Source organism: Antechinus flavipes, chromosome 4 (genome assembly GCF_016432865.1).
Source record: "Antechinus flavipes isolate AdamAnt ecotype Samford, QLD, Australia chromosome 4, AdamAnt_v2, whole genome shotgun sequence".
In the NCBI taxonomy this organism is placed as follows: domain Eukaryota; kingdom Metazoa; phylum Chordata; class Mammalia; order Dasyuromorphia; family Dasyuridae; genus Antechinus; species Antechinus flavipes.
The window spans coordinates 289,041,276-289,062,083 of NC_067401.1; the positions used below are offsets into that span (position 1 = coordinate 289,041,276).

At 31.7% G+C, this 20,808-nt stretch overlaps 1 protein-coding gene across 1 annotated transcript in view; it reads left to right on the forward strand.

Moving 5' to 3' along the window:
- SLC16A10 (solute carrier family 16 member 10) overlaps positions 1-20,808 on the forward strand; it is a 112,792-nt gene extending 91,984 nt beyond the window's left edge. The window contains 4 exon segments of the mRNA XM_051997547.1: positions 1,893-2,036; positions 7,554-7,782; positions 10,598-10,770; positions 10,773-20,808. Coding sequence (XP_051853507.1) covers positions 1,893-2,036; positions 7,554-7,782; positions 10,598-10,770; positions 10,773-10,796 — 570 coding nt within the window. The 3' untranslated portion in view covers positions 10,797-20,808.

Sequence of the window (20,808 nt, forward strand, 5' to 3'; positions counted from 1 at the left end):
CCTACAGTCTCTGGGTCACAGAAGTGACTAATATAATATTTGACATTTACATAGTGGGAAGTACTTTGTATTCATTATTTCATTTTATCCTCACTATAGTCCTAAATTCAAGGATTCTTATACCCTTCATAGTAAGATAAATAAGTCAAGGGAAGTTAAGTGACTTGCCCCACTATCATACAATTGAAAAGGGGATTTTTTTTCTCAATTTTTTGCTAAATTATTAGCATCATACAACAATGTGATCAGTGCTATAATCCCCCACTTGCCAAGCTTTGATGGCATTTTCGCTCTTAAACTTTTTCCACTTTTCCCCTGAGAAAATTTTATATGACCTTGCCTCCTGGATATTTCAAGAACAAGGTGCTCCATATTTTGGCACAAGGTACTTTTCTGACTGTTCCACATGGGAGTATTTTCACTTTTCATCTGCACCTTTCCTGGCTTTCTACAATCCCAACTAAAATTACATTTTCTACCGGAAATTTTCCCTAATACCTTTTAATTCCAATACCTTCCTTCTGTTAATTATTTCCCAGTTATCTTTTATCTAGTTTGCTTTGTATCTCTTTATTTGCATGTGATCTGCCTGTAAACTACTTGAGGGGCAGGGACTGTGTTTTGCTTCTTTCTATGTCCCCAGGGTTTAGCCCAGTGCCTGACACCTAGTAGGCATTTAATAATGTTTATTGGTTGAAAATTAGCTTTGAGAGGAGAGAAACTTTAGTGGAATGCATGATAATTATCTTTCAAGTATCTGAAGGGGATTATCTTGGAAGAAGAAATAGATTTGTTCTAACTTCACTAGGCAAAATGATGTGATGGAGTAATTTTGGCATTGTATAAAGAGAAATTAATAAATTATTTTCTCTAGTAGAATTTAATTTACTTTTAAATTTTAAATTTAAATTAATTTAATTTACAGGAATTGGATCTTTTGTCCTTGAATTAGCCAGAGCCTAGCATAGTGTCTTGCATGTAGTAGGCATTTAAATTCTTGCATTTATCCCAAAATAAAATGGGCTGCCATAGGAGATAGTTCCTTAATTTCCTTTTTTTTTTTTTTTTCCTGGCTATTCATGCCCCTATGACACTAATAATTAGAATGTGAGTTTTGATCTGCTTGAATTCTAATCTGGACCAGTTTATCCCTTGTTAGGCAACTTGGTAGCCCTGGAGGCCCACCATTTTGTTTATGTATTTACTACAGATACCTGAGTGGTAGATCAGTAGAGCTCAGAGCTCCTGAGGTCAAAAGAGCTACTCCTTGCAGTAGGAATTATGGTCATGCTTCTGTGGAGGTTTTTAAGCAAAAACTGAGTGATTACTTATTAAGTATAATATAAAAAAGCTTCCAGTATACACTAGGCTAGAGTATCCATTAAGTTTCCTTTCAATTCTGAGTTCTGTGAGTTGAGAATTAGTTAGGTATCCTCTCAGTCATGGTTTGGGAGGGAATTCATGAACCTTGCTCCTTCTTCCTTCAGCTTTTGGTACCATATAGGTTACCTTTCATGTGTATGCTTGTAGGAAAATCACCATACAATAATAGTTAACATTATAATAGTTAAAATGTATATAGCACTTACAGTATATATACACACATAAAATGTATATATGTGCCAGATACTTTATTAAGCATCTTATTATTTCACTCACAATAACCCTGGGAGTATTCCCATTTTATAGATGGGGAAACTGAGGCAAATAGTGGTTAAATAATATGCCATAGATCATACAACTAGAAGTGTCTGAGGTCAAATTTGAATTGAGTATAACAGCTTGAACATACAATGTGAACAAATGACATGTGCAGTGCCACACCAATGGAGAATTTCCTGAATATGTTAAATAGTGTTTCTTTTCTTTTCTTTTCTTTTTTTAACCTAAAGATGAATCATATAAAAGAGAGATTTGCAGATGAATCAAATAAAGAAGTAACTCTAATGTGCATTGGAATCACTTCAGGAGTTGGACGACTGGTCTTTGGCAGAATTGCAGACTTTGTGCCTGGTGTTAAAAAAGTTTACTTACAGGTATCTTCTTTTTCTATTACTTATAAACAAAATTATCTTCTTTGGTTACTATTTGTTGAAATGTCATTTTGTTTTTCTACCACAATTAAAATAATATTTTGAGAAACCTTAGGTTCTGTAAAAATTGGAAATAGCTTACTGAAATAGTTTTTTAAATATATATATTTTTTTCCATAGGCAAATCAGCTTAAAAGTTAAGAGATCAAACAACATTTTCCTTTTCTCTCCCAGCTCAGAATACTTTGGAAGCAAAATGTTCTCTTTGCTCGATAATTTTTCAAGGAAGGTCAGTTTATTTGTCCTAATTCTTGTTATCATGCGTGGAATCTATGCTTTTTTTGCCTTGTGAGATTTCCACGTATGAGCTGCCTCCAGTAGTGTTACCAGTCAGTTGAGAACTGCTAGGGAGTTCTTGGCTCACTACTGATATATATATTCCATGAAAATTCACCTGAATGAATTAATTCAACTTGATGAATATTCCCTTGAAAGCATAGAGCCTTGCACATTGTAGTTACTCAGCACACAATTGTTTAATTGGATTTTAATTTGGTTCTTGAATCACAAAAATCCCTGTTATCCACTATGAAGCTGCTTTATAGAGCCGGATAAAATGGGTTTTCGTCCCAGTTCCCCTGATTTCCCTGCTTATTACTTGTTTTAATAATAGACAAGTTACTTAGCTTTCATGGTTTTCAGTTTTTCTTGATATCTGACCCTTATAATAATTAATAAAAGCATTTATATAGAGGCTCTAAGTATTTTACAAGTTATCTCCTTTAATCCTCATAATCCTGGGAGGTAGGTGCTATATTTTCCCCACTTTGCATACAAAGAAATCAAGGCTAAAAGAGCAATTTATACAGTGTCTGAGGCAGTATTTAAATTCAGGTTTTCCCTAACTTCCTTAGTTTATTGTAATATGAAGTTCAAAAGATACAGTAGTCATTTATAAACTTTTAATTACTATTATTAGGCATTTGAAATAAATACTTTGTCCACTCTCTTTTACTAACTGTTTAGAATAGATTTTAATATATTAGTATCTGCACTTATAAGTATTTTAGCCACTTAACCAAAGAAAGCAGATACAAAGCTCTAAAACATGTTACATCTCTGAAAGCCAAGGGAGACCTCTAATGGCCATTGGGGGTGGTACATTCATTCTATATTTGTGGATAGTTACTTCTTTTTCTTTCCTAGCAAAAGAAATGTAGATATTCTAAGCATTTATTATTTTTTAAAATAACTTATGATATGGTTTAGATTTTTAAAAAATGTTTTTATTTCTTCCAGTGAATAAAACAATGACTTTTTTGTGCTATGTTTTACACAGTGCTGATGAATTATTTTTTAAATTTTTGTCTTTAAATCATCTTAATTTTTAAATGTCTTTTTCCACCATCCCAAGGGAACCATTCATGATAAAAAAAGAATAAAAAGGTGTGGAATTGGTTTGGAAAAACCAAACAATATATAGGTATAGTGTTATGTCTGATAGTATTTGCAATATTCCATAAACATAGTTCTACACACACACACACACACACACACACACACACACACACACACACAGAAAATAGCACATATATGACTCTCTTGCTTTGTGATTTGAGTCTAGATTAGGAAGGCATGGCTCTATTACCTTGTATTATTTAATGCAGAGGTATAGGTTCGAGACTGGCAATACTCTCAAAGTAAAGAAGCTTAGAAGAACATTAGCATCTAAAGGAGAGCTTTACTCATGAAATGTGTTTGTTCTTGCTCTCAGCCAGGTGAAACATCTGCAATTCATTTTCTTCTTGATTCAGAGTCAAATCTCTAGGCAAGGTGTACAGATGACTTCTTGCCAAAACTTCTTGTCTGTTCCCTGTGATAGGTGGGGAAAAGGCAATAATAAGAAATACTTTTATTTTTGGCTCCAGAACCTGACTCCAAGGAGGTCTTTTCTCAGAACCTGAAACATATTATGACTGGAAATCTTGGCATTTTATATTTTTAGGAAACTGGAAACTAAGACAATCTTATTTGTCCTCCCAAACTGTTCTATATTTCCCACAATGTACTTTTGGGAAGAAAAAAATCTAATTGTAGAATTTTCTAGTGCCTTCCTCTGGAATATAACAAATCAATATTTAAGTGATTAATATTTTGCTTTATTGCTCGCTTTTTTTAGACTTCTCAATATATAAATATATTACAAAATAATGGCATAAAGCAATCTGTGCCAAAGTAGGCTACTCTGTTTACTGCATGTAGGAATAATTGTGCTCCAAGGAGCTAGAATCTATCTTTTTGCTTAGCTAGGCAGTGGCAACTACAATAAAAGAGAAACTAATTGGCCAAAGAAGGGTAAGGTAGCTTGAAGACCCTTCCTTGGAAGTGATGAATAAAGAAATGAAATTGTAAATATTTATATGGCATTCAGATTTTATCAGTTCAGTTTTGACAGATAAAATCTTGGATGTCTTTTTACATATATAGCTATATTAAGAATCAGCCTGAAGTTAAAAACTTCAGGAGTTATTATGACTATGTGGGCTATGAAAATAATAACCCCTTATACCTTTTCACACATATGTAGGTTTTTACATTCACATGTTCACAAAGATTCTTTGTATTAGCTATCTAATTTTATTCTAATACCCCATTTTACAGATGACAGAACCAAGAATAAATGTCTTCCTCAAACTCACATAAAGAATTATTTCCAAACTAACTTCCAGAAATCAGGATTGGTTTCTTCTAGTTTCTGTTTTCTTTCTGTTACATCATACTGCTATCCCACACAGGAAGTAAGTAGCTAGAGGTAACTTTGATTAAAAAAATAGTAGAGTATTTCTTTTCTCAAAAAAACATTGTTAGCATCACTAATTATCGAGCACCACTTTCAAAAACATTTGCAATCAAAAGTACACAATAGATGATAATATAAGCGATTTCCTCTAAAACCCCTTTTGATCATTGGCTAAACATCCATATCTAAGTAACAGGTATTGTATAATAAATATAAGGCAGCTAGGTAGCACAGTGAATAGAGCAATGGAGTATATATATTTGTCCCTCTAGTTCTACATTTGTTGATTTTTGACCTTGAACCACTCACTTTGCCCTGTTTGCCTCATTTCTTCATTTGTAAAATGAGCTGGAAAAGGAAATGGTAAATCACTCCAGTCTCTTTGCAAAGAAAACTCCAACTGAAAAAATTAATTTTTTGATGAAGAAGCAGATTTTGGAAAGGCCTGGAAAGATTTATACAAACTGAGGCTGAGTGAAATAAGCAGAACCAGGAATACATCATATATAATAAGAGCAAGAAAGTGTGATAATCAACTATGAAAGACTTGGTCCTTCTCAGTGATCCAAGGTAATCCCAATAGACTTGGATAGAAAATGCCTGTCTGCATCTAGAAAAAGAACTATGGAGATTAAATGTAAATCAACACATGCTATGTTCACTTTTTTCCCCTCTTCCATGGTTTTTCCTTTTGTTCTGATTTTCCTTTCCCAACCTGATTCATTAAAGCAATGTGTATTAAAAATAAATTAATTTTTGAGAGATAGAGAAAGAGAGAATCTTTCTAGTTCTACATTTTTTGATTTTTGTATTTCTACATTTCTTTTTATTCCTCATTTGCCATTGTAATGTGGTACATTTACATGTACTACAACCTATTTATCCAATAATATAGCTCCAACTGTATTTATGTAGAGAACGGTTCATGGGTACAATCAGTAAATAATGTGGCCTGGAGTCAGGAAGACATAAATTCAAATCTAGCTTCAGACACTTATTAGCTGTGTGATCTTGGTTCAGTTATTTAAACTTTTCCTGTCTCATTTTCCTTAACTATAAAATGGGGATAATAATAGCATCTACCTCACCTTTTTTGTGAGAATTAAATAATATTGCAAAAACACTTAGCATAGTGATTGGCACATAGCTTATTCTCTTTGCGTTTTTTCTTTCATTTATTTTAAATTACTTGGGAGCATACTTTTGATTATGGCATCTTGGGATCAAAAAGTATGATCAATTTTATGGTATTGTGAATTGTTAGCCAGCTTTTCAGAAGGATTTTAACCAGTTTGCATCATGGAAATTATTTTTTAAAATTTTTTATTGGTATCTTTTTTTTATTGCCTAAAATTTTTCCTGTATCCCTTCTATTTCTCCCTAGCAGACAGGAATTTTTCATAATTTTTTTTAAAGAGAAGACTATCAGCAAGACTAATTTAAACATCACATATTATAAAAATTTTATGCCGTATTTCATGGCCGTCAACCTCTCATATCTTAAAAAATAATGGGAGAAGTAGGGAAAGGTTTCTTCTATATCTTTCCAGTCCAGTCTTCCATAATTTTGCAATCTTTTTAAATAAATGTTTTGTGGATGTTACTCTTTTTTTATTTATATTATCAAAATTGTGTATATTGTTTTATTGGCTCTGACTTTATATCACTTTATATAAATCTTTTCCTGTTTCTCTGTTTTCATCATATTTGTTGCTTCTGACAGCATAGTAATATATATTCCATTATACATTCACATGTCACATTTACTTCGTTTTGCATTCTTTTCTACCACAATAAATTCTACCCAATAAATATGTTGCATGTGGAAACTCTCTTTTTAATCAGTGACCTCCTTACGGTATTTACCTGCTGGAATCTTTGAGTCAATGGCTACAGATATTTTAGCCACTGTATTTGCACATTTCCAAGTTGCTTTCTAAAATGGTTATAATGTTTCATTGTTCCACCAATAACACATTAGAGTGTCCACCTTTCTACAGTCACTCCAACAATGACTGTTCCCATCTTTTGTCATGTTTGTCAGTTTGCAGGGTCTGTGGTAAAACTTCAGGGTTATTTTACAATTGCTTTTATTCCTTGTTTGGTTAAGAATATGTCTCCTGCGTATATCTGTGAAAGGTATATCATTTGCTCTTAAAAAAATTTTTGTGGCATATTTTTTAATATAAATACCTTTAAAAATATTGGAAATTGTTATAAGGTGTTGGTCTCTGCCTAATTTCTGTCAGATTACTTTCTAGTTTTCCTTTTAGTTCTTGTCAAATACAGTATTCTTTATATGTTTGGAGGTTCATCACACCGTGTTATAGAATTAGATTATTTCTGATTCTCCATTGTCTGGTCCATTCTATTCACAGCCTGGGTTTTTTCTTTTTTTTCTTTTTTACAAATACAAAATGGTTTTGATGACTACTAATACAGTTCGAGGACTGAAAGTATAACAACTACATTTCAACTTTGCTGGGAGAATTAAAAAAATATTTACCAAACTGAAATTGAAAAAAACAAAAACAAACTTAATTCAAGAAGAAATGAAACAGTGTAAGAAAATCAAAGATATAATCATTTGCATGTCATTATGTATGTTGTTTGAGTGTATAGGAAAAAAAAATCTATACTCCCAAGATTGAAAGCTGCTCATTGATCACAATGTTTTCTCCTTTCTGTAATTACCACTGACATTCTGGTTTTGTCTCTAGGTCATCTCATTTTTGTTCATTGGCCTGATGTCTATGATGATTCCACTGTGTAATGTCTTTGGGGCACTCATAGCTGTCTGCCTTTTCATGGGTCTCTTTGATGGATGCTTCATTTCTATCATGGCACCCATTGCCTTTGAGTTAGTTGGTGCCCAGGATGTCTCCCAAGCTATAGGATTTCTGCTTGGATTCATGTCTGTACCAATGACTGTGGGCCCACCTATTGCAGGTAAATGTAGCATTGTATTATTTACCATTAGATAATTATTTCCTACTTTTGCTTCCTTACATCACCTCTAATTGACCAACTGTCATCAATATTATGCTTTTTTGTTTGCCATTATCTTAACGCTCTAGTAGGATTAGAAGCAGAGACAATAAATTTTAGTTTTATCCATAATCCCTAGGTTTATCCTAGTGGTATAGGAGATGTGAGAGTATTAAGCATTCAGAGAAAGCAGAATCACATTAATCTTTTGAGGTCCCTAGCCATAATAAGTAATTATATTACATGTAATGCATAAAAAATTTGAAACAAATAAGATATAAAAAAGTGTTATACAAGTGCTTTTCCTGGTCATAATACAAATTGTATTACATGTAATACTTGAAAATAATTTAAAACAAAGACATCAAGAAAGTGAAATGTAATTAGAGTAGTTTTCACAAATGTTTTTCTAGTCCTTTTCTTTGTAGATACATTAATTATTGATAAAAATCTAGATTTTTATATAATATAATAATTGCCAAGAGAAATCCTCAAGCATTTATTAAGCACTTACTACTATGTACTGGGCATGTGCTAAGGAAAATTAAAAACCAAAACCTGTTCATTAGGAATTCATAGTCTAATAAGAGAGACAACCCATATACACCTATATATAAATAAAAATATATATGTGTGTATATTCACACATACATATAGAACACATTTGTATATGTATGTAGATATGTATGTATATATACATGCATACAAGTGTGTGATAGTAAATATAAAAAAATCATTGTCATTTTTATAGTTGTCATTTTTAATATTTTGATCCAGGCTTTAATTTCATCAAGGTATGAAAGTCTTTAATGTGGAAACTCCCTCTTCCAATGCAAATCAGTATCTGCTCTGTTTATGTTTTCTGGGATACTGATAAATCAAGTGATTTGCCTTTAGCCAAATAACCAAGATTTCAAAGTCAGCAAGGTTTGCTCTTGAATTCAAGACTTCCAAGTCTGAGACTAATTCCTATCTACTGGGCTGTGCTGCCCTCTCAATAATTTTTTACCTGCTAAATTTTAGGACTCCTTTGAGCTTGATGGCCAGGGCAAATGACCTTCCACAATAATTAGTTCTATAAGAGGAAATCTTGCTTATTGTTCATTCTTTAGGGGGAAAAGTACATCCTCATTGAGGAGGACATGTTAAATGTGTTTGAAAAAGATCATTTAGCTCAGAATGTTGCCGAGTAGAGTAAATTAAAGGTTTTGGTCTATTTAGAAAAGCATTTATACGCTATACGTTTTTATGTGTTCTTGCTTTAAGGATATGGTAGAATAATGTCAAGTTTAATGACAGATGGTGAAGCTCAATTAACCAAACGCAGCTTAAGACAAGGAAGTAACCAAAAAGAGGCAGTCATTTTATCGCAAAGTACATGCCCTAAATTGATGCACTTTACTTTTAAGAGATCCCTTCACTGTCTTACTCAGATATTATTTAATCAAATTTAAGCTCACAGAAGATCAGAAGAAACAAATTAGAAGAAAGCACAAGTAATGAAATAAGGCATATATTCTAAAAGAAAATACTGAGAAATTATAAACAAGAAACTGAAAACAAGAGAAAAGTTGGAAAACCTATAATATATAATACAGAATGGGAGAATGGGGAGGGTAAGAAAGAATTTGGAATGAAAACAAAATATAATAAAAAGAAAATCTATAAAATGTAGAAACAAGAACTCAAGTAGTACCTATAGTCTGGATCCATGTAGGGTAGGCACAAACAACACTATATATCTGAATAGTTCCTGAGGGAGCCTATCATATAAATTGTAACACAGAACAATAATAGAAAAAAGAATAGAGCCTGCAAATTGTAGACTAGGGAACATGAGTTTACTACTTGTGAAAAGGCTAAAACATTATTAAAGGAATAGTTTGAAAATATATGGGAAGAAAAAGGGAGATAAAAAAGTTAGCATGCCTTCATCACAAATATCCCTTTCTCACATGTCAACTCTTTAAATACTTGATCTGTCAGTCATGCCAGATTAAACTTTATTTTCATTTTTTGACTATATTACTGAACTGATAAGAGGACTAGTGGAAAGAGGTTATCCAGGAGGAAATGTCTTTATTTTAGAGGGACATAAGTCCCTTTATTAATTGTGTATACATATATATGTATATACATTATGTATTTTAATATATTTAAATATATTTAAATTTCTTTTCCTCTCCTTCCAGTAATTCTTCATTTCCTTATAATTGCATTTACCAAGATATTTAGAATAAGGAGACAACACTGTTCCTCTTTCCTTGAAAACTGGATGATAAGATATAATGGACTGAAGAAATGCATTAATTTTTCTTGGATGTATTTTTTTTTAAGTCACCATAAGAAAGAAACACCTTATGATATGCAAAATAAAGGCAACATGCTCTTCGTCTATAGGACAGGGATTTCTTGTGAATATTTTACTACCATGGTTATACCTGCTATAGGTACTTTTACATAGTGATAGGGCCTGATGTATACAGCCAGATTCCTGAAAACCCAAAAGATCAGACTTTTATGACTGAAAAATAACAACTCCCTCCCTTCTTTATCTTTTCAATTGAGACTTAGCAGTTCATATTCTCTTCTCAAAAAAAGATATACTTATTCATTTGAAAGCTTTTTAAGGGCAAGAAAATTAAGTGAAAATAGAGAATATTGTCAAGACATTCAGATTTGAATCCTTCCCTAAAAGCTACAGTGAGGTATTATAATGAGGCAAACTCAGAGATTTAAGGATCTTTCTTTTGGTGATAACCTCTTTTTCTTCTAGGTTTACTTCGGGATCACTTAGGTTCTTATGATGTGGCCTTCTACCTTGCTGGGGTCCCACCCCTGTTGGGAGGAGCTGTGCTTTGTACAGTCCCATGGATCCATGAAAAATGGAAACAAAAAGAAATGAGCATCAAGGGAGAGGAAAAGCTGGAGAAAATGTTGGAGAACCACTCTACTCCCGAGTTCATCAGGGATAAATAAAGACTCTGATCCTGTTTTGTAATGCTCTGGGCTTCTGTCAGACTGGACTTGCTTTCCAAAGTTACAGCAAGTTTTCTTTTTTATGAATTGGAAATTTAAAAAAAAAATAGCATTATAGGAATAACACTAGAATGGTAAAACAAGATCATTACCTAGCAAGTATCCTTTCTTAACATTGAATAATAGCTTTCTGACATTTCTGAGACCTAGGGCAAGAACTTTGGTACTGAGGGAAAAAAAGACATAAAATCAAATCACAATTGTCTATGAGAAAAATTTAGGCTTCTCACAAGAAAATCAAATTCTGGAAATTGTGGAAGCTACTTAGCATGTATAAAGATTATAAAATACCTCAAGCTAGACTGAAGGGTTGCAGTCTGATTAGGACCAGAAATCTTTTTTGGTCTCTAAACTATGGTACTGATCAGTTCTGGTATCTCTGTTTTTAACTTCTTGTGCTATGTTAAATAATTAAGAAAAATAAAGCATAGATCTTAGCCTTCCCCGGAAGATTGATACTTAAATTCTATGCTTTGCTGCTGATAAGTTATGAAATGTGTTCATATTCCCGAACTTCTTCCAGTGTGAATTCCTGTTTTTGAGCCAAAAGAGGCCTTTAATGGGGCAAGAGCTGAAATGTATGCACACTAAATATGTAAGGCACAAATATCACCAGTGCTCTTACAAACAAAGTGGTGCAGAATTCAGCCATTTCTTTTATATTCCTCACTGTATGCCTACAGTGTGTTTTAACACTTGAATGGCCTGTAATTTGCAGGGTCTAAAAAAATAAACTCCCAACCCAAATTAACAGAAGATTTGAAATCACAACCCTAAGTACAATAGAATGAATTAGAGAGAACTTGCTAACTTGTATTTTAAATTCTTTTGCTATTCTGGGTCTACTACGTCCAAAAAGGTGATTATTTTCTTTAGAGGCATGTTAAGCATGCACCAAGCTGCAGTTGTACGCACAAATAGACAAAAATCTTATCTTCATGCAGTTTCCATTTCTAATAGAACTAATTGCTTAAAGTCTTGTCTATGAATGTAATGGGTCTGTTTGTGACTTGAAATCATTTGTCAAACAATTTTACATTCCCATAACTGTGTGAAAAAAAAAAAATTCAATGTCTGTCTTAGTTCCCTTTCTATTAACATTCCTGCCACCTATGCCCTAAAAACAAAATGCTAAAATGCTAAATGCTAATGCTAAAATAAGTTATCACTTTTTAAAAATAGTATCTTTATTTTTCAAAATACATGCAAATATAGTTTTTCAATATTCACCTTTACAAAACCTTGTGTTCATATTTTTCTCCCTCTCTACCTTCCTCCTCCCCTAAATTGCAAGTAATCCAATATAGGTCATAAATATGTGTAATTCAGCTAAACATATATCCACATTTCTCAAGCTGCACAAGAAAAATCCGATTTTTAAAAATGCAAGGAAAAAACAAACAAGGAAACAACAACAACAACAAAGGTGAAAATACCTTTATGATCCCCTTCATCAAAAGTCTCTTAGAGTTGGCCAGCAATTTATTACTTATTCACATTAAAAACAAAATTAAAACCTTTTCCCCTCACCCTCAAGATTAGTCTATATTTTTTGTTTAGTTTAAGTCATTGCAAATTAATGTTGAAGATGTAGTTAAATACTAGATTTGTATCCAAATAATTTTGGATATACATTAAGATCTTCCTAAGAGATAGCTTTTGTGCACCTGGAAAGATTGTGCCTGTATTTGCCAAATGAATTTCTTCCTTTCTCAAGTATGATTTGGCTCTATCTTTTTCTAAATCCTCAAATTTGCTCATCTTGGGGGAGGGAGTGGATTAGGAAATGAAAGTCTTATAGGTAGAGGGATTCAGAAGAGTGAAAATTGTTCCAATTCTCTTCCCTTCTCAGTTTAGGTACAAAGAAGGTATTTTCAGAGTAGAAAAACATGGCTAGAACTATCAGAAAGAATGATAAATTGTGTGGACGATTTGTTATCTTTTGGGTGAAAGAGGTGTGGTTGTAAATTGAAGTTTTGTGGAAAATTGAGTAGTTTTCTTCTATTTTTTTTGGCAGTATTTTACTTACTATCTGACAACTTGAAAATTCAAAATACATACTTATTAATTATAATACTTTATTTTAATAGGATTTTAAATGATTTACAGCATAATGGCATTCTCTTAGTTATTTAAGATGAAACTTTCATTCTTTTATAATTATTCAGTTACAAATATAATGTTTATGCAAAATGCTGTTAAACATACTGGTTTATTTTTCATTTTTTCTCTAGGTCTTTATATTTCAGTTAAAACAATCAACCATATGTCCTTTGTTCATATTGCCCTCTGCTTATAGGTAAAACTATTTCATAATTATGCATAATTACATTTAAAATAACAATCTCTTTATTCATGTCCTGTTTCTTTGGCAATGTGGAGTGATACTTTTTTTACTTGAAAAATGTTTTTGAAAGATCTACAGAAACACACACAATCAAGACCAACCATATTTTTGCCAACATAAAGTTTATTTTCCAATTATCATAAGATTTGAGCACAATCCAAAAAGTATTATACCAAACTGGCCAGTCTTTACAAAGTAATTAGATATCTGCAAAGGCAAAAATTCACTCCACATGAGATTCAAAACCTTTCACTATTTTACAATTTGGCTAGTTTTGGAGAAACAGTTGACTAAAACCTGAAGAAATGGACTTTCCTCCTCTTCGATTTTCCATGTTATCAAAACAGCTAAATCATCTAAATGTTTGTAATAAAAAGAATAAGTTTTCAGCAATGTTGTGTCTTTGTGTGTATATTGCATATACATATATAATTTTTTATATAGTAGCATTAACTATAATGGAAGTATAACATGGATTAATGCTAAATGTTTTTTAAAAAATTTATTGCTATCAACGTATGATAAAAGTTATTGTTCACTAAAGAACAAAAGCTATTTTTATATCATTATAAGAGCTGATACATTTTTAAAGGAACAACTTATTAAGTGTAAGAAAATGTAGAAAGTAGCCCCAAGATATAAATGGTCTGAGATATAAAGACTCCGAAAGTTAAAGGTTATGACAAATAGATACAAATTCTTTATGAAAGTTTCAAACTAAGAGATTATTTTAGGATTTTCTTTAAAATAAATCATAATTTTTAAAGAGATACGAATAATATACTGCATCAAGGGGGCCTATTGTGCTTTGTTTATTTTATTTTGTACAGACACATTTAGAAAAAGGCCCAACGCTAGAATTTTTTGGTCTTTTTTCCTCTTCATTCTCTGATTGGGCACTTAAATGTTCAAATCATATTGGGAGATGAGGAAAAGAAGTTCTTTAATTTTACCCAAAAAAGTGACTCTAGGGCCAGTTTCTGGATAGTAGATGCCAAAGTATATCAATTCTTTTACATATAATATAAATGGCACTTGGGAGGAAAATGGTCATCCCTTCATTTAGTTTTAGAAAATTTTCTATAAGCTTTTGGGACCTCTGGATTATGATTGCAGCATTCCTTGAACAGCAGTATTTTAAGATTTATAACCTTACATACTTTTTTTTGCATACATAATAAAGGTAAAAATTTTTTTTTCTATCTTTAGAAACACAGATATGACAGTTACCCAAGTTTTAATTTCTATTCATCACCAAAAAATGACTCACATGTTGTATTACACTCTCCCATAAATAGATAAAGCTGATTAGATGCAATCTATCCAAATTTAGAGAAACCTTTTATGTCCACTGACAAAACCTTTGAATATTAGCTTTGACTTAACCTAAGTATGATTAAGAGTTAAAATATCTTTCTCCTTAAATCTCAGAAATTGCTGGTGTAAAATATCAGTAATGGGACTATTTTTTTAGGTATAGGGTTTTTTTTTTTTTTCCTACTTTACTCTCAGAAGTCTAAGGTAAAAATGACATTGAATTACAAGCTAGTTTCAAAGCCAGAAAGATGTGAGTTCAATTCCTGCCTCTGATACATGCTAGATTTGCAAACCCTGGACAATTTAACTTAACTTTTCAATTATCCAGGAAACACTTTTAAAAACAAACAAACTTATTTCCCCCATTTACATGTAAACATTTTTTTAATATTAATTTCTTAAAATTTTTGTATTCAAAATTCTCAGCTTTCTACTCTGCCTTCTTTTTCCTCTCCTCTTCCCCCAGTACTCTCTCTCAGGCCAAGTGAGAAAGCAAGCAATTTCACATAGGTTATGCACACTAGGCAACCCTCTTAAAAGCATAAATTACAGAAAAGGGCTTACTTGCATTTATAGAGGTCACCAGGAAGTTCCCTAGATTAATGAAGTCACAGATTCAGTCCCTATCCTCAGAAGTAACTCCATATTTATATTACTAGTGTATTCCTGATAGAAAAATTTCCTATTATATCTAGTTTTGAAATAACTTAAAATTTTAAAATAATATATGTAAATGATTTTTTTGGAAGCAAATTCTTCATTTAGCTTGTAAATGAGGCAGGATATTATAATGGGGAAAATGACTGAATCTCCAAGGATCTAGATTTGAATTGCTGCTTGGTACCTCTGCTTTACTGTTGTGTGTTATCTTTGGACAGTTATTTAACCTCTCGTCCATCATTTTGTCATCTAAGAAATAAGAAGATTATCTTGGATTGGATTCTTAATGTGAGTCCATAAACTTTTTAAAAAAATATTTTATGACCTTCTATATAATTTGTTTCTTTTGTACTCCTATGTGTTTTATTTTATTCACTTAAAAATATTATTCTGAAAGGATATCCAGAGGTTTCAGCAGACTGCCAGAAAGGGTCATGATACACCAAAGATTTAGAATTCCTGTTTTAAATGTTCTTCAGTTTCTTCCATCTCTAAATTCTATTGGCAATGCTGTGAACTCCTATATATTACTCCCTTTTTATCCCTATTGCATTTCCTACATTTGTGTGGACTTCATATTTTTAGCTCATTAGAAAGCGTTTTTAAAAGTTTTTTTAGTAGCTTTGATTTAGATAACCTATGTCTTAAGTAGCAATGAAGCAGCTGGTGGTGAATTTTTTTTTTTTTTAATCATCAAAACCTCTTTCTTTCCTCTATTGACATGTTTTCCTATTGATTATTTTCCTTCTTTTCCTTCAAAAATGACCACTAGTTTATCCTTCCTTATAATGAACATTGTTTAGATTTTGAGGTTTCTGATCTAGCTTTGGATTATGCAACCATGATAGAGTTTGCTAGAGGACTCCAAAATTTAACTTATGGAAAATTGAAAAGGATAAGAATGGCTAGGCTAATATAAACCATTAAATAGTCTAGGGAAAGGATGACATTGTGAACATGTTTTTTGTTGGCCATAAAAGAATGCATTTTATTAATATTTTTAAATGTTTCAAAGTTTCGTAATACAAGCCTTTGGTCTAAATATTTTTCTACAGCACCTTTTGTTATTATATCCCATTGTATTTTTCTTATGAAGGCAGCCTAGTAAAGCAGGAAGCTAGGTGACACAGTGTTAGCTGTATGACCCTGTCCTATGTCACTTAATTTCTATCTCAGGTTCTTCATCTATAAAATGTATCTTTTGTGAATTGTGAGGATAAATGAAATATTTGTAAAGTGTCTGGCAAATCTTTTTATTTCCTATCAAAGCTAGCTATTATTATATCCCATTGTAGCCACACTGAGAGGTTGCCTGGTGTAAAAGAGTACAGTATCTGAAATCAGAGGTGGCTGGAGTCCAAATTTAAATCTGAATTCTACTACTTTTTAGAACACCTCTGTGACCTTGGGTAATGTATCATTTAAACTTTTGGCCATCATTTTCTAATATATAAAACGAGGGAATTCTATGATCCATAATCTTGTATACTCAGTGCTTCACATTTGATGGGCTTTGACTATATAGGTTAACTAAATTCCCTTGAATAAACAACCAAGTAGATGAAAGTTATGCTAAATTCCATTCCATAGTGCATGGATATCTTAGTGTAATACTAGTGTAAAACATCAACTCATTTATTTTTCAGAAGCATAAATTATAAATATACAAATTGGCTTAAGACTTTAGCAACTCTTTCATAATAGAAAAAATATTAAATGGAAATTTAAGTTACTTTGAATTTTAAAAAAATATAGTAAATTATAATACTCGATCTTTCAGTGTTACTGGTATACAAATTGGAGGCAGATATTGTTATATTAGAATAGCTTTTGTTTTTCTTATGTTCTCAATTAGAGTTGAAGTAAAAGGTTGAAAGGTGGATCTTGGTTGATTAAAACAAAATACTTTCCAAAAAAGGAATTTACAATATAATTTGAAAGAATTGTGGTATCTATGTTAGAGTTTCCCCTGCAGTAGTATTAACAACCATAAAAGCATCATCTGCATTTTTAAAAAATTAAAAACATAATATAGTACTCAATCTTGGGAAATTTCACTACCTTAGTAGCTTGATAAGTGATCACTAGTATTGCTTTTCAGTTCAACAGTTGTATTGGTAAAGACGATTTTTGGAAGATTTAGGATATTTCTGACAGAAACATCAATGTTGACAGCAATAATTGGGACTATTTGATTTTCAATTTGTAGGTTTGTATTCACTTCTGGCCAAAATAGTGCACATTTCTTGACATTTCATGAATATTAGAGGCTAATGTTTTGTAGGAAACTAAGTTTTTTTTGTCTTATACTTTCAGCAACAAAAGGGAATGTTCATAGTTATTTTCATTGCTGGCATTCAAATTGCATAATCATACAATGTTAGACAACTCTTCCTGTGAAAATAAATATCCATAAAAATATTCACTGTTACACTTTTGTTGCGCAAATTTGATTTAAAACTTAGTTGTTAGAAAATCAAATATAGGGGCAACTAGGTGGTGCGACCCGAGTTCAAATCTAGTCTCAGACACTTAACACTTCCTTGCTGTGTGACCCTGGGCAAGTCACTTAACCCCAATTGTCTCAGCAAAAAAAATAAAATAAAACATAAGGTTTGGTTTTTGCAAAAAACATGGTAAATTTCCTCTTTATACATATATGTGTATATATGCTTTTTTGGTAGTAGAAATATATCTCATCAAGGAATTTTAACATTTCCCCTTTTGTAATTTCTGTTACCACACCTCTGGAGATATCCCTCTTTTTAAAAAACTTAACATTAGAAGAGAGTGTAGATTTCCTTCATTTCTAAAAGATTAACTAGTGCATTATAATGCTATTTCTAACCAATTTAGAAAGCCATCTGGACTTAAATGTAACGTTTTCTTAGCACATAATCATGGACAATCATTATTGACTACCTCAGCTTACAGAATCAAGCTGATGCTATTTCATAAATTTGACTTCAATATAAGAGATTCTTAAAGAGAGTTTCACATTTTGTCAGTACCCTATGTTTTATGAGTGTTAGTGACTGACCCATTTTGGCAAATGAAAATAGGGACAAGCAACTACTATGTCCTTTGAAATTAACCGAAGAAGAGAGCTAATTAATGAACATAACATAGTAATGACTCATTTATAAAAATGTATTGCCAATGAGAAGATTGTTAGTGCCAGGCTATATTTGACAATTTGTTATCCTTGCTAGGAAAATAGAAAGTAAATGACCATGGTTGTGCCTTATTGATCATTTTGGAGTCTCCCTATGGGAAACAATCATCCCTTTCCTAGGTGGGCCAGGAATCATGGCAAAGAAAGTTTTTATTCCTGGTGCCTTTAAAAAAATTGGTAAGCATGTTGCATTTATGGAGATGGAATTACCATTACTTAATCCAATTATAGAATTCCTCTCATCTTTCACTATGAATGGGATAGGAAAAATAAAGTTTTCTTTAAAGTACTGAATTTTAGTAAGAACATATATTGCTGAAAATGACTATTAAAATCTGTTAAAATGACTATTAAAATCAAATTAGTTCTGTGTAAATATCTCAGAGTATATAATCTCAGAGTATATAGGACATAAAGAGGGCATCTATCAAATGTTTGTTAATGTGTGGAAGTATTTAAACAAAAATTTTATTATATACTTTTCCTGACTTTTAAAAAATTCCTCTTGTACATGTGCTAATTTGTCAGTGATAGATCCAAATGACTATCTAATGACAACTAAGTTGGCATCAGTTTATTTCAGGGACCCAATGTTTATTATTAGTATTATATTTTATTAAAGAATTTCTTGACAAAAACAGAAAAACTATCCCTACAGATCATGTTCTCACTTTGCTCTTGGCTTACGAATGTTCAACTTTTTTCACCAAAGAAAGATTAAATTACTTTTGGTGCTGAACTTAATGTTCCTTTCAAAATGTTTTACTTTTATGTATTATAGAATTAAGCATGTGAAGCTTAAAATACCATTCTAATTAAGTGTATCTTTGTATTGTATTGTATTATATTGTGTTGTATATTCTCACCTGTTAGACTTGAGAAGGTTCAGCACAAAGCATATTACCAGTTTTATGTATTGTATTTTATATATATGTATACATATATATATAAAACATGTAATTTTCATTGGTTTTAAACTTCAGATACAGAATCACTACATGAACATTTTAAAAAGTAGTGAATGATCTTTCTTTGTAGTCAAATTGTACTCGAATGATTGCCAAGAAAAAAGCCTTGTGCCAGGATACCAACTAAAGTTGGCACATTTTGGGTACAAATTAGGTACTTTAATGAAACTAAAGTTGAAAAAAGGTACTTTATAACTGTGTGTTTACGAAATGATTTCCTTAACATTCTACATCCCTTTAAAAAATATTTCCAAGAAGGAGTAAAAAAATACTTTAGTACTCATTCCCAAAACTTGGACAAATATGTTTTACCCCCGGGCCTGGAGGTATATTTGCATTATTATGTTTAAGTTCCCATTGATAATGTCATTTGTCATCTGTCCTTTGACTCTTTAATTAATTGTAACTGCATCTAGTTAAGAAGAATGGTCAGCAGTACCTCCAAGTACTCTCAAGTTAGTGATTACAAAGAAATATTGCTGGCTGTTTCACTCCCACTGACAATTGTTGCTGTCAGTCTAATTCCTTGGGTTGCCTCACACACTTTGGGGGTCAGTCAATAAGCATTTATTAAGCACCTACTCTGTGCTATACTAAGCAGTGTGCGAGATTCTGGGGGAACAAAGAAAAGCAAAACACATTCCCTGCCCTTCAGAAGCTCACTTTCCTTTGCCTAATGCAAACAATGAGTAAGTAAAAGGTGGTCTATCCATTCCATAGGCATAGAAAGGACAGGTGGTCCAAATCTGTGCCCTCATGATTAAACTTAACTAGTTAATATAATTATTTCTATTACTACTAGGTTGTATCTGAAAGGGAAAAACAAGAACTTCTCAACCTAAGGATGCTAATGAGACCAAACATTACAGCCTCTAATGTGTAACTTTGCTTAGAACAGGCTTAGATAAAAGTGTATTTTTGTAATTATGCCTTTTCAACTCAAAGGCTAGAGCTAGGATAAACAGAACCCTGCAGTATTATTCAAATAGAAAATAGTTTTGACTTTGTTTATTTTAGACTTCTTGTATAATGCAAAGTTTTTATGTTATTGCCTTGTTTTGTAATATCTGAAGATTTGTTTTATTCTACATATCTTGAAATTAGTAGGAAAATTTGTCCATAGGAAATCACTAAATACTAATATTACATGTATGTGCTATAGCGATGCATCCCTACTTTTCTCACTGCCTATATAGGATGCTATTTTGGACATAATTGTTGTTTAAATATAGAACTCTGTGCTTGAATTATATGCTGAATTTGATCCTACAATGCTCTGTAGTTTAATATTTGCTATTTCATATTTTTAATGACTTTGTTTTTAAGGGTATGATTTGTGACCCATTTTTATATGCAATTGATTGTAGATTTTGCAACTTTTTTTCAAAAACAAAATAAGCTTTTTAACAATTTGAAGATTAATGTACTTCAGAGGAAAAATGTGAAACTTTGGTCAATGCAATAAAATTTTTAAAAATTAA